At 43.6% G+C, this 13,465-nt stretch overlaps 1 protein-coding gene across 30 annotated transcripts in view; it reads right to left on the minus strand.

The window, feature by feature from the left end:
* Nucleotides 1-13,465, minus strand: part of LOC142204081 (protocadherin gamma-C5-like) — a 290,042-nt gene that overhangs the window by 17,356 nt on the left and 259,221 nt on the right. Inside the window, exon 1 of one of the 30 annotated variants that reach the window (XM_075275320.1) lies at nt 9,355-12,135. The exons of 28 other annotated variants lie outside the window; for them this stretch is intronic. In XM_075275320.1, the coding sequence (XP_075131421.1) occupies nt 9,355-11,796 (2,442 nt within the window). In that variant the 5' untranslated portion in view covers nt 11,797-12,135. Of the gene's footprint in view, nt 1-9,354; nt 12,136-13,465 lie in introns of those variants that run through there. One more of the 30 variants, XM_075275314.1, reaches the window with a different exon arrangement.

The following is a 13,465-nucleotide window of genomic DNA, read 5'->3' on the forward strand; positions in this document are numbered from 1 at the left end:
GGGATCGGTAAGTGACACCGCGGGCCCCACAGGGGCTATCATTATACTCGGGGGTCTTTGCAGACCCCCGAGTATAATGACCGGCGGATCGGGAGAGGTAATAAACATAAAAAACTGTTACTTACCTCTCCGCGATCCTGCCAGGCCTCCGTCCTACTGTTGTCTGACGTCACATGAACCCAGCATGCTTCCCAGGTCAAGTGACGTCCGACGTCATTAACGAAGGACGCGAGAGGAGGACAGCACAGGAGCCGGAGAACAGGTAAGAAGCAACAGTGGTTTTTTCTTTAATGTTTTTATTCCCGATTTAGTCTCCGATTATTATACTCTGGGGTCTGAAAAGACCCCAGAGTATAATAATTGTTTATGGGTGTACACAGAGGGACACTATTGGGGTTAACACTGTGTGCAGAGGACACTATAGGGGTTAACACTGTGTGTGCAGGGGACACTATTGGGGTTAACACTGTGTGTGCAGGGGACACTATAGGGGTTAACACTGTGTGTGCAGGGGACACTATTGGGGTTAACACTGTGTGTGCAGGGGACACTATTGGGGTTAACACTGTGTGTGCAGGGGACACTATTGGGGTTAATACTGTGTGTGCAGGGGACAGTAAGTAAGGGTCATAATAGAGTGCGGAGGAGGGGGTCAGTCGAGGTCTTCGGCGTCAGTTGGGATGGGGGGGGGGGCCCCATGTCAAAAGTTCGCCACGGGGCCCCGCCATTCCTAGTTACGCCACTGTATCTATCTATCTATCTATCTATCTATCTATCTATCTATCTATCTATCTCCTATCTATCTCCTATTTATCTATCTATCTATCTATCTATCTATCTATCTATCTATAGATACTTTACATGCCACGTCTATGTCTGTGTGATGTTCCGTGCTTCTATACATCCTAGTAATCAGTCTGTAGTTCCCCGCAGTCAGCTCGGCCATACATTATCGACTGCTTGCTCTTACAGAATTGATCTATTGACTGACATTACTGCTGACATTATTCACATCCTGACACTGACAAATGACAGAGCTTCTACGTGACAGGCGGTGACCTCAGTCTAGGCGATACTGACGGCCACTTGTTATAATGGAATGGTGGACAGAATATAAAGCTTCTATGTAGAGGGGCATCAGGGGTATTATACAGGGGTGTCATATCTGCCCCCCATCCCTCCCCATAAGCCAGAGCCACTGTAATACAGACACATCTATATAACAACCGAAGAGATTTCTATCATTGACGGATGAGATGACGTAGAGACTAAACCATGTCCAAATCCGAAATCCCGAGGATTGTAATTGCAGCACAAATCCACATTTCTCAATCCCCTGGGGGTCGCTTCTCCATAAACACTCCATTACACAATCAGATCCATAAAATACACAATACTTAACACAACGCAGCCGAATCCTGTGTATATAACTGAGGAAGGCTCAGCATGAGCAAAAGGACAGATACATCCCCCCACCAAAAAATGTTCCCTATTAGTCCACTATCTAAGTCTGCCAAAGTTCAGGGTCACTGCAAGAAGATGCGACATCTTAAAAACCATTGCTCAATATCCCAGGAATGTGGGGAAAACAGAAACGTACTGTCCCCGAGAGATGCCTATAGATATATATAGATATCGCAGACTCCGGGGGTAATGAGAACTGGATCTATCCCGCTATCTCATTGGAACGAGTTCACACTAGAGATGGGTCAACCGACTAGTACCGAGCTGGATTTGACCTGAATTTTCTAAATTGTACGTTTTTTACAAAACCGAACAAATAGAAATTCGTCTTGGGCAAACTAAAATGGCCGCAACATTATATTGTGGGGTTTCTTCATAGGTGGAGGCCCAGGGGAGGTTATCACTTTCTGTTACCTCTTTTGGTCTTCCTTGTAGCATCTGGTGGTCTCCTACAAGATGTCATTCGTTATGGACCCAAAACGAATCTTGGACGCGAACCTGAAACAAATCCCAATGGTTCGTCCCCCTCTAGCTCACAAATTTGCAAGGGAAATCTTCCTGACATCAGGGGAAAGAGTTCTACTTCTGTGTATATCAGTCGGAAGACCAGGTGGAATCCACTGAAGATTGGGCAGGAGAGAAAAAAAATCTCCAAAAAATTCCATATGGTCTCCAGCCGAAATTGGTGCATCTGGCCGACATCTGCCTAATGTGTATTGGTCTAAAGTTGTACCAATGTTGAAATATCAGGATGACACCAAAGTAGGCCAAGAGCTCGGTGTTCTACTGGTGGCTTCTCCTTGAAACCATCTTGAAACTTAAAGAGGACCTTTCACCATATCTGGGCAAAGGCAGTGCTACAGTCCTATGAAAAAGTTTGGGCACCCCTATTAATCTTAATCATTTTTAGTTCTAAATATTTTGGTGTTTGCAGCAGCCATTTCAGTTTGATATATCTAATAACTGATGGACACAGTAATATTTCAGGATTGAAATGAGGTTTATTGTACTAACAGAAAATGCGCAATATGCATTAAACCAAAATTTGACCGGTGCAAAAATATGGGCACCTCAACAGAAAAGTGACATTAATATTTAGTAGATCCTCCTTTTGCAAAGATAACAGCCTCTAGTCGCTTCCTGTAGCTTTTAATCAGTTCCTGGATCCTGGATGAAGGGATTTTGGACCATTTCTTTCTACAAAACAATTCAAGTTCAGTTAAGTTTGATGGTGGCCGAACATGGACAGCCCGCTCTCAAATGATCTGAAAACAAAGATTGTTCAACATAGTTGTTCAGGGGAAGGATACAAAACGTTGTCTCAGAGATTTAACCTGTCAGTTTCCACTGTGAGGAACATAGTAAGGAAATGGAAGACCACAGGGACAGTTCTTGTTAAGCCCAGAAGTGGCAGGCCAAGAAAAATATCAGAAAGGCAGAGAAGAAGAATGGTGAGAACAGTCAAGGACAATCCACAGACCACCTCCAAAGAGCTGCAGCATCATCTTGCTGCAGATGGTGTCACTGTGCATCGGTCAACTATACAGCGCACTTTGCACAAATAGAAGCTGTATGGGAGAGTGATGAGAAAGAAGCCGTTTCTGCACGTACGCCACAAATAGAGTTGCCTGAGGTATGAAAAAGCACATTTGGACAAGGCAGCTTCATTTTGGAAACAAAAATTGAGTTGTTTGGTTATAAAAAAAGGCGTTATGCATGGCGTCCAAAAAGAAACAGCATTCCAAGAAAAACACATGCTACCCACTGTAAAATTTGGTGGAGGTTCCATCATGCTTTGGGGCTGTGTGGCCAATGCCGGCATCGGGAATCTTGTTAAAGTTGAGGGTCGCATGGATTCCACTCAGTATCAGCAGATTCTTGAGAATAATGTTCAAGAATCAGTGACGAAGTTGAAGTTACGCCGGGGATGGATATTTCAGCAAGACAATGATCCAAAACACCGCTCCAAATCCTCAGGCATTCATGCAGAAGAACAATTACAATGTTCTGGAATGGCCATCCCAGTCCCCAGACCTGAATATCATTGAACATCTGTGGGATGATTTGAAGCGGGCTGTCCATGCTCGGCGACCATCTAACTTAACTGAACTTGAATTGTTTGTCCAAAATACCTTTATCCAGGATCCAGGAACTGATTAAAAGCTACAGGAAGCGACTAGAGGCTGTTATCTTTGCAAAAGGAGGATCTACTAAATATTAATGTCACTTTTCTGTTGAGGTGCCCATACTTTTGCACCGGTCAAATTTTGGTTTAATGCATATTGCACATTTTCTGTTAGTACAATAAACCTCATTTCAATCCTGAAATATTACTGTGTCCATCAGTTATTAGATATATCAAACTGAAATGGCTGTTGCAAATACCAAAATATTTAGAACTAAAAATGATTAAGATTAATAGGGGTGCCCAAACTTTTTCATAGGACTGTATATACTGCCAGAAAGCTGACAGTGCGCTGAATTCAGCGCACTGTCGGCTTTCCCGATCCGTGCCCGGTGTAAAGCGCTATCGGTCCCGGTACCGTAGCGCTTTACAGTCAGAAGGGCTTTTCTGACCATTAGCCAGAGACGTCCTTCTGCCTCGCGGCGCCAATCGCGCTGTACTGTGGAGCCGGGAGGAACGCCCCCTCCCTCTCCTGATAATGCTAGTCTACGGACAAGCTGTGCGAGCAGAGGGAGGGGGCGTTCCTCCCCGCTCCACAGCACAGCGCGATTGGCGCCGCGAGGCAGAAGGACGTCTCTGGCCAATGGTCAGAAACGCCCTTCTGACCATAGAAGAGCTACGGTACCGGGCCGTAAGCTCTTCACACCGGGCACAGATCGGGAAAGCCGACAGTGCGCTGAATTCAGCGCACTGTCAGCTTTCTGGCAGTATATAGAACTGCCTGTGCCCGGACATGGTGAAAGGTCTTCTTTAAGAGGCGTTCATTTTTGGAAATAGTAAAGTCATGACCATGGGGATTGCACAACATTACAGTCATGTCCTGGCTGCTTACAGAGAACAATAGATAACAATAGTCTTTACATAGATTGGATATTCGGATAAGTCATCTCCTCACTCTTGTCCTTCAGGTAGTCTTGGGTGAAGTCACCACGTGGCTAACTAAGCTTGAACCTAATCCTACACATCACTGAACTTTTTCCCTGGTGATTCATCTAAACCAATTCCAGCTCTGCAGGCCATTTAATTCTGCTCGGTCAAGGCTTTGATGCTACTGACAATAGCAAATTTCTGTGATCTATAAATAACCTGCTATAAAAAGCCGCAGGAAACCATGAAATGGAAGGAATGTGGGAATGTGTCACGAAAACGGCCTACTTTTAAGTTTTTGAACATATGATTAAGAATCGTAGCTGATTTTATGTCTTCCTCTTTCACTATTTTTTAAGGATTATATTTTGCAATCATCACTCTGGCCACTAAGCCTAATAATAACTTAACAATTGCCAATTCTGTAAGGGTTTTCATCTTTTACAGGATCACAATAGAAGATAACACCTCTATAGATGATCCATTATGCAGCTAAATAAAAACAGATTAGAAAAAAAAGTGATTTATTTTATCTGGTTTTAATAAATTTGGTACATTGAACGTGGAAATGTCTTAAATGTGTGAAATTGATGTTTATTATCTTAAGAGGATCTATAAAAATAAATGCACATAGAGCTGTGAAGAGAGCCCAGGCAAGACTAAACACGAGCAAGTCTCCGCATGTACAACACAAGGCCAAAAATAGATAAAGCCCCTGGAAAGTTGCCAGTGTAATGTGTGTGTGCTCGGGGTGTGTGGGGAGGCCGAACCAAAGGAAAAGGAAATATCCTAGAAATATATTAGTTAGATATCTAAGATTAGTCTCACACTAGCATCACCATCTGAGGACCAGAACAACGGGTAGGCGCAGAGTCCGACAAACCCCATCGTTTCAGAGGAAAATCCTCCTCCGCTGATTTTCAGGCCGATACTACGATGGAGACTCCACCACCATTTTCTCATTGTATATTATACACTTTTCACATCCAAAGAGTAATACAGATAGGCCTTAGTCAGCCACTCAGGAGCCCTTGAAATCTCCCCCCCCCCCCAATGGTCACCATTATTCTAGAAGTTCTAGTTTGTAACTTTAGCATAAAACATCCGAGGTGCGGGTGCGGGGCTAGATCAGGGCACAGAGCACATATCACACAATCCCCCGGACTAATGGCAGAAACGCTCCAACCTCATTTCTAGATGGGCTCGGAATAGCTGTTCATTAAGAACACGGTCGCTCGGGATTTTACTGACAATGCAGAGATCATTGTCCCTATTTATAGCCTGCACCTGCGCCCAGTCTGGCATGTCAATACTGCAATAAAATGGAGCACACAAAGCGGCTAAAACTACCCCCCCCCCCCCCCCAGGAAAATGTCCTACTGTGTCTGCGAAACATCAAAGTCATCATAATGTTTCTGCATCATTGACATATCAGGACTACGGTTTCTATGTAAGTCCAGTATAGTATGGGCACATGTCTGCCTCCTACTAGCCAAAGTGACACAAGAAATAATGGGGGGGGGGGGGGAATTATTAAGACCCCATGCACGCGAGCGAGTTTGCAGCAGAATGCACTCAGATGATATCCCAGGCGTTCCGTGACGCATTCATTTCTATAGGAGCTTCCGTTCCATCCCATTCCGATGACACGCATGATTCCTGTTCCATGGATTGTCTTGGCCAAAGTTTGGACTGATAACATGTCTGCCAGCGAATATCAAGGAATACACCAGACTCATTGTTTATGAGTCCGGTGTATTCGCGAGCAGATTGGTATACATAACATAGAAATATTCTGCGCAGGAAAAAGTTACGATAAGAGACCCCGGAGTATAAGAATAGCAAATCTGGTCACGAAAGTTTCACCATTATTCAGCGTGATGCATTTAGTGATGTTAGCCAACACTAATCCCAAGGATCGGTCATCTGCGTTTCACTTTAATGTAGTTTATAGAATTGCTCTTGTGATGAAAAAAAAATTACACCGTTGCGTTTTTTGCACTAAATGAGAAAATACCATTTACAACCTTCCTGCCTCTCGTCCTTCCCTTTCTTCGCACAAGGCCATGATCAGAATAACTATCATTGTCTGGAACGTTTTACTGTTTACTTAAGCATATAACTAAGAAGTCATTTGTATCTGGAGCCGTTCCAAGCAGATTTGCATTAGGATGCTAATGAAGCTGTTTCCTGATGCGAGGCCGCGGTATATTCCTGCTCTATGCAGTCTGCGGAAGGGAAAGCCTAAATACTCTCCCCCACCAGGGAGATAATCCTATATACACAACACATGTCTGTATACAACACATTTCTCAGAAGCTACTGTACGTTAGTATTGTTCATGATCTGCCCCCTACGAGGCAAAACCATCCAGGAAGGGCTCAGGAAGTCATTGCGATCCTTTCCCTGACGCCAAGAAACATAAGCTATGGAACGGGTGTATACGTGTGGCGGGCTGGTTGTTTGACTATTGTGATATTTTATTCTAAAGATGCTTTTCTACATACCATAGGGTAGCATAAAATAATATATTGATGCAAAGATCGAAACATGTTGCAAGACTTACTCGGGAGAACGGCATGTGCCTGGGAAATTCTCGAGATAGCTGATAGGCCATTCACCCTACGAGCATGGACACTATCCCTTTCTTATGACACTAGTACTATACTTCCCTTTTAGACAAGACGGAATGTAAAGTGCCCAAGTCATATAATAACAGGCCTCACGGGCCTACATTATTGGGAGTTCATAAGGTCGCCGCTTTGTATGGGAGCCTCTAGGACGTTGCAGGAGAGATGTTAAGAAGTATACATATGACTTGGGATACTTAGTGAAGGGGACAAGGACCTTTTGGGTGCTTCAACCCTACCCACTTACCATGGTCAATGACCACTCTTGAGCTTGGCCATTTCAGATGGGTAGGGCTTTGGACCTGAAATGGATGCATCCACTAGTTCCTTGCCCTTCTTCACTCCCCTAGTTTCTGTAGTCAACCCCAACCGTCGAACCTGGTCAAACCAGTAGCCTGTTATATACCATTGAGACGCAATAACACCAAAACAACCGTCTGTCAATGGGTCTTTCTTCCTTCAAGGAGAATTTATTTGCATAACCCCCTAGTAGAGCAAGGTCTGTGAGACTCAACATGCCGTAAGTTGGCCTGCAAAGGTGACATTGTCCTAAGGAGACCTGATACCCCGTCTGATACCACTTGTAACCCAAAGCTCATCTAGCAACAAGTGCAAAAAAACTATACATGCCATAAACAAGAGCGACATTGTTGGTCTGATCTATCACTTTCACACACTGATAAGCCGAACATGTTCACCGGGATTTACTTTACTAGAGATAAATGGATTTATCCAATGTCCTTAGCTGATTCCATAGTGTCATGTCAGGAAACGGAATATATAAGGCCTGTAAATCTTAGCGAAGATAACTAAAATGTATAGTAAAATATACAAAATACTGCAACACAATAATATTCAGAAAGCTATAGGATATAAACTCATACGTCACATGGTGAATTACATAGCCAAAGAGATTTCAAGCCGTATAAACCTAATGATGTCATTTATCCCCGGACCAACCACCGTTTTATTGCACATCCTTCTTTTTTCAGCTTTGCTCATTTGCCTATCCAATTACGTCTATCCCATTATCACAGTAGAAACAGTTAGACGTAATGGTATACTGCCGAGGTGGGATTATTCCCCCATTAGGTTTGGACTACACATATATTTGCGCAGCAAGATTGTACAATGTAAATTTCACCTGGTTATATGGGGTTGTCAAAAGAACTGATATCTATATTCTGTTATTAACGTCTATGAACGTCACATACAGGGCCTACGGACTCCTATGTACAGTGAAGAACGTTGTCTATGAGCCTACTGGGGGGCTTTCTCAGATCTACACCTTAAGGAAGTCATCATACAATTCATAGAGCTAAGGGGACCATATACTATGACCTCCCGATAATCCCCTACGTACACAAGCTCAGTCAAATGTGCATACAGCATGTTCCAAATGGGTAGACAGAGAGAAATCCATAGCCAGACACCATTCCTGGCCTGTAGCAACTGGAGAAGGACCAACCGACCGGATAGGTCAAGGACAGCGCTCACCCAATTATTAGGAATCTTCTTTATTGAACAACAGTCAAAGGGAATGGCACAATGCGTTTCGGAGCCATCCCAGGCCAGTACATTTGCACTTGATAAAGGACCTATGGGTCCGAAACACGTTGTACCATTCCCTTTGAGTGTTGTTCAGTAAAGTTCCTAATAATTGGGTGAGCGCTGTCCTTGATCTATCCAGTCGGTTGGTGCTTCTCCTGTTGCTACATGATACGTCCTTGTGATGTCCATCAGCTGCTGCCGTCCATCTGGTTTACCTGATTGTGCTTTGGGTTGTGGTGACGCTCTCACAACCCTGATCTTTCTTCCCCCTCATCGGGGTAGAGTCGGAAGGCCTCCATACACATTAGTTGGCCAGTCCCACGCAAGTCAGTGGGGTCAGCCAAGATTAATTCAATGTGCATGCCTATCTCCATATCCAATTCCTACCCAAATATCAGAAAATTCTAGATATAAATATCGATTCACCCCATATATCAAAGAAGTCAAGTATTACTCATTGTATTCTATCGTAAGAAATATCTCAAGTCAACTTAACTTTGACAAACTACTTGACGTCAATATTTTTCTAGATTTGCCATACATTGGCAGCCTTCTACAGCTCTAGAATACATCACTTGTCCACATCGGGCCCATCCAATATCATTATACACAAAGACTAGACACACGGTTATTGTATAGGAAAGGATGATGTCTCACCTGGTCAGGACCACTTACGGGAGGGAATAAAACCTCAGTTTCACCGACCAAGCTTTTCAGCTGTGGAAAATTTAATGGCTTCATGAAGGTGAAATCATTTTTATCAGACATGGTAGAAAAACAGGACTTGGTAGCAAAACACTGACCCTGGGGATCCATAGGACCCATTCTAACTTCCATATATTTCAGAGTACCATCCGGGTTCAGACGAAGGGTCGGATATTGTCCTGTATATTGGCTCGGTTTGGGGGTCTCTTGACAGCACCACCCAGAACCTCTATGATCCTTCTTCAGGTATTTTATGAGTAATATAGTAAAAGTAATAAACGACACACAACTTATAGCCACAAGAGAAATGATTAGGTACATGGTCACGTCAGACTTATTAGGTATACTCTGGAATAAATCCTTGGACTTCATGTTTTCTTGGACCAAACCATCTTCTAACGTCACAATAATTGTGACGGTGGCGGATAAAGGTGGTTCCCCGTGATCTTTGATTAAAATCACTAAACTATGTTCTAGATTTTCATTTTCCTGAAAACTACGAGCCGTTCTAATCTCCCCAGTTTGTGAAGATATGGAAAATAAAGATGAGTCGGTGGCTTTAGCAATTTCATAAGATAACCACGCATTGTGGCCAGAATCTAGATCCATAGCTGTGACTTTTGTGACAAAGTAACCCCCAGGAGATGTTTTTGGAATCCTCTGTTGGGCAGTAGACTCGTCTGTATGTTCCGGGTAGAAAATTTTTGGAGCGTTGTCATTTGTATCCAAAATGAAGATAAAAACTGTTGCGTTGGAAACTTGTTTCGGAGATCCAGAATCTTCCACTTTTACTTGGACCTGTAAAACCTGGACTTGTTCGAAATCGAAGGAACGTTGTGCATAGATTCCACCGCTTTTCGGATTGATGTATACAAAAGAAGATATTGAAGAAGATCCTTCGACTGGGCTGTCAAGGATTGAGTAAACCAAATTTGAGTTCTCACCTTCATCTGGATCTGAAGCAGATACCTCCACAAGTAGTTGTCCAGGTGTGTTATTTTCTTGTACGCCAGCAGTGTACGTGGCTTGTGAAAAAGTAGGTTTGTTATCATTGATGTCTGAAATTTTGAGAGTGATTGTTTGCCGCGTCCTTAGAGGAGGAGAACCCATATCTCTGGCAATGAGATCAATGACGTAGTCAGGTACTGTTTCTCTATCTAGAACACCATCGGTAACCAAGGAGTAATGGTCATGTGAGAAAGTGAACTTAAATGGTAAATCAGAGGGCAACTCCAGCATCACTTGCCCATTTTCCCCAGAATCTTTATCTTTTACTCTGAAAAGACCAACAACGGTGCCCACTGACGTATCTTCTGGAACATCTGTCATTAAGGAGGTCACCAGGATCTCTGGAGCATTATCATTGACATCATCAATTTCAATTTGCACGATACAATTACCTTCCATTTCGGTGACGCCTCTGTCTCTAGCTCTAACGGGCAACTCGAATGACCTTGATTCCTCATGATCTATAGGTCCGATGATAGAAATAACACCCGTGTTTGGGTTTAAGCCAAACACTTTTTTGACAGAATCTGGCACGTGGTCTTCAAAGGAATATTCTATGTCACCATTGACCCCTTCATCGAGATCAGTGGCATTGAGTTGTAATAACACAGTATTAGGAGGGGAGTTTTCCTTTACGTTCACTTTATACAGTCCTTTATCAAATTTGGGCGCGTTGTCGTTTAAGTCCATGACAATAATATTTATCTGGGAGGTTCCTGTTCGAGAGGGATCTCCGCCATCGACGGCTGTGAGAATCAGATGGTGTCTATCAAGTTCTTCTCTATCTAAAACTTTCTCCAGTACTAGTTCGGGAATGAGCGTACCATCGCTACGTTTCTTTACAGACAGAGAGAAATAAGGGCTCGGGTCGAGTCTATATTGTTTAATCCCGTTGGATCCTACGTCCAAGTCGTGGGCACTTTCCAAGGCAAAACGAGCTCCGGGACTTGCTAAAAGTTCTGTAATTTTTATAGTCCTTTCAGGGTTTGAGAAGACGGGAGAGTTGTCATTGATATCCAGAATTTCGACCATGACCTGATGCAGTTGTAGAGGGTTTTCTATGACGACCTCCACCGGTAGTAAGCAGCTTGTACTGGTCCCACACAAGCTCTCCCTGTCTATCTTCTCGTTCACCACCAAAGCTCCATCTTCCCAGTTCACAGCAAAGTATTTTCTGCTTCCCTCTGTCCCCATCCTAAGCCTGCGCTTAGACAGATCTGTGATTTTCAGTCCCAAATCCTGAGCTACATTTCCCACCACAGTCCCTGGATCCGACTCCTCCACAATAGAGTAGCGAAGCTGCCCGGAGACCCAGCCCCAGCTACAAAGGAAGAAGAAGCACTTTACTTGCCATCTCCAAGTCTCTGCTGAGTTGTGAATGTCCATAACTTAAACCTTTCCTCCAAGCAGTGTAAGTGCAGGCACAGAATCCACATGTAATCCCCGAAATCAAGTCACTCCATAGTGTAGAATTGTAGCCGCGAACCGTGCAACGTCTGGATCCAACTGAGGAGATACATCCACGGGTGGGATTCTTGTCGGAGCCCGAGCTCTCCTTTCTGTGTTGGTGGAGGAACGTTTCACAAAACCAGAGGGGAGAGAGAGGATGACAGCACAATGTCTGTTACGTGCGGCTGCAGAGGATCAGATGTCAACTCTGCCCTCTACTGGCCAATGCTATTCATTAGCACACGAGGAGCATTTCACTGAATGTGACATTTCTGCCACAAACTCTCCGGTAGACGAATCCTTTACATGACATAACATGAAATATATGGAGATTCTTACACATTGTTATTAAGAAGTCTTAAATATCCTTCTATATAGGCATTTTTTCATTAAATGTTTTTTGTTTTTTTTTTGCGTATTTTTGGATTCCATATAACCACAAAATCAATCAAGACTGAAACATGACAAGTTCTACAAATTGATTGTTTTGTATTTTATACATACCGTATTTTTCGGACTATAAGACGCACTAAGGTTTTAGAGGAGGAAAATAGGGAAAAAAAAATTTTAAGGAAAAAAAATTGGTGAAATATTTAATAACCTAATAATATAATATTTCACCAATGTAAATAGAACCGGGGGCTTTCGGACACAGGGATACCAAATGTGTATGTGTTTCACAGTAATGTTTTTGTTTTATATGTATTCTAGGGATATGGGGGTGATTTGAACATATATCTATATCTATCTATCTATCTATCTATCTATCTATCTATCTATCTATCTATCTATCTATCTATCCATCTATCCATCTATCTGTGTCTGTCTGTCTTTCTATCTATCTATCTATCCATCTATCTATCTATCTATCTATCTACCTATCTCCTATCTATCCATCTATCTGTCTGTGTCTGTCTGTCTTTCTATCCATCTATATCTAATCTATCTCATCCATGGAAGTGAAGCTATGCAACAAGAGAAAAAGGGGCGGGCCAGACGGGTGAAGGAGGTGTGGTTTTCTAAGCAAACTTGAAAACACACCTCCTTCTCCCATCTGGCCCGCCCCTCCTTCACTGCCTCTCAGATCTGGCTCTTGCAATGAAGCCACACAGGCAGGGAAGTAGGGGCGGGCCAGACGGGTGAAGGAGGAGTGGTTTCAAGCTTGCCGAGAAAACCACGCCTCCTCCTCCCGTTTGGCCCGCCCCTCCTTCCCTGTCTGTGTGGCATCATTGCCGGAGCCAGATCTGAGAGGCAGTGAAGGAGGGGCGGGCCAGATGGGAGAAGGAGGCGTGGTTTTCTCGGCAAGCTTGAAACCAGGCTTCCTTCACCTGTCTGGTCCGCCCCTACTTCGCTGCCTCTCATATCTCGCTCCTGCAAACATGCGACACAGACAGGGAAGGAGGGGCAGAGCAGGCAGGCACCGTGCTGCTCTCCGTGCTGCTCCTCATAGACAGGACACAGACGCTGCACACGCTGCATTCGGTCTATAAGACGCACACACATTTTCCTCCCATATTGGGAGGAAAAAAAGTGCGTCTTATAGTCCGAAAAATACGGTAATTTATGGTGATCGGAAAGAAGAAGGTGATCAACACCAAAAATATTC

Source organism: Leptodactylus fuscus, chromosome 5 (assembly GCF_031893055.1).
Source record: "Leptodactylus fuscus isolate aLepFus1 chromosome 5, aLepFus1.hap2, whole genome shotgun sequence".
Lineage (NCBI taxonomy): Eukaryota > Metazoa > Chordata > Amphibia > Anura > Leptodactylidae > Leptodactylus > Leptodactylus fuscus.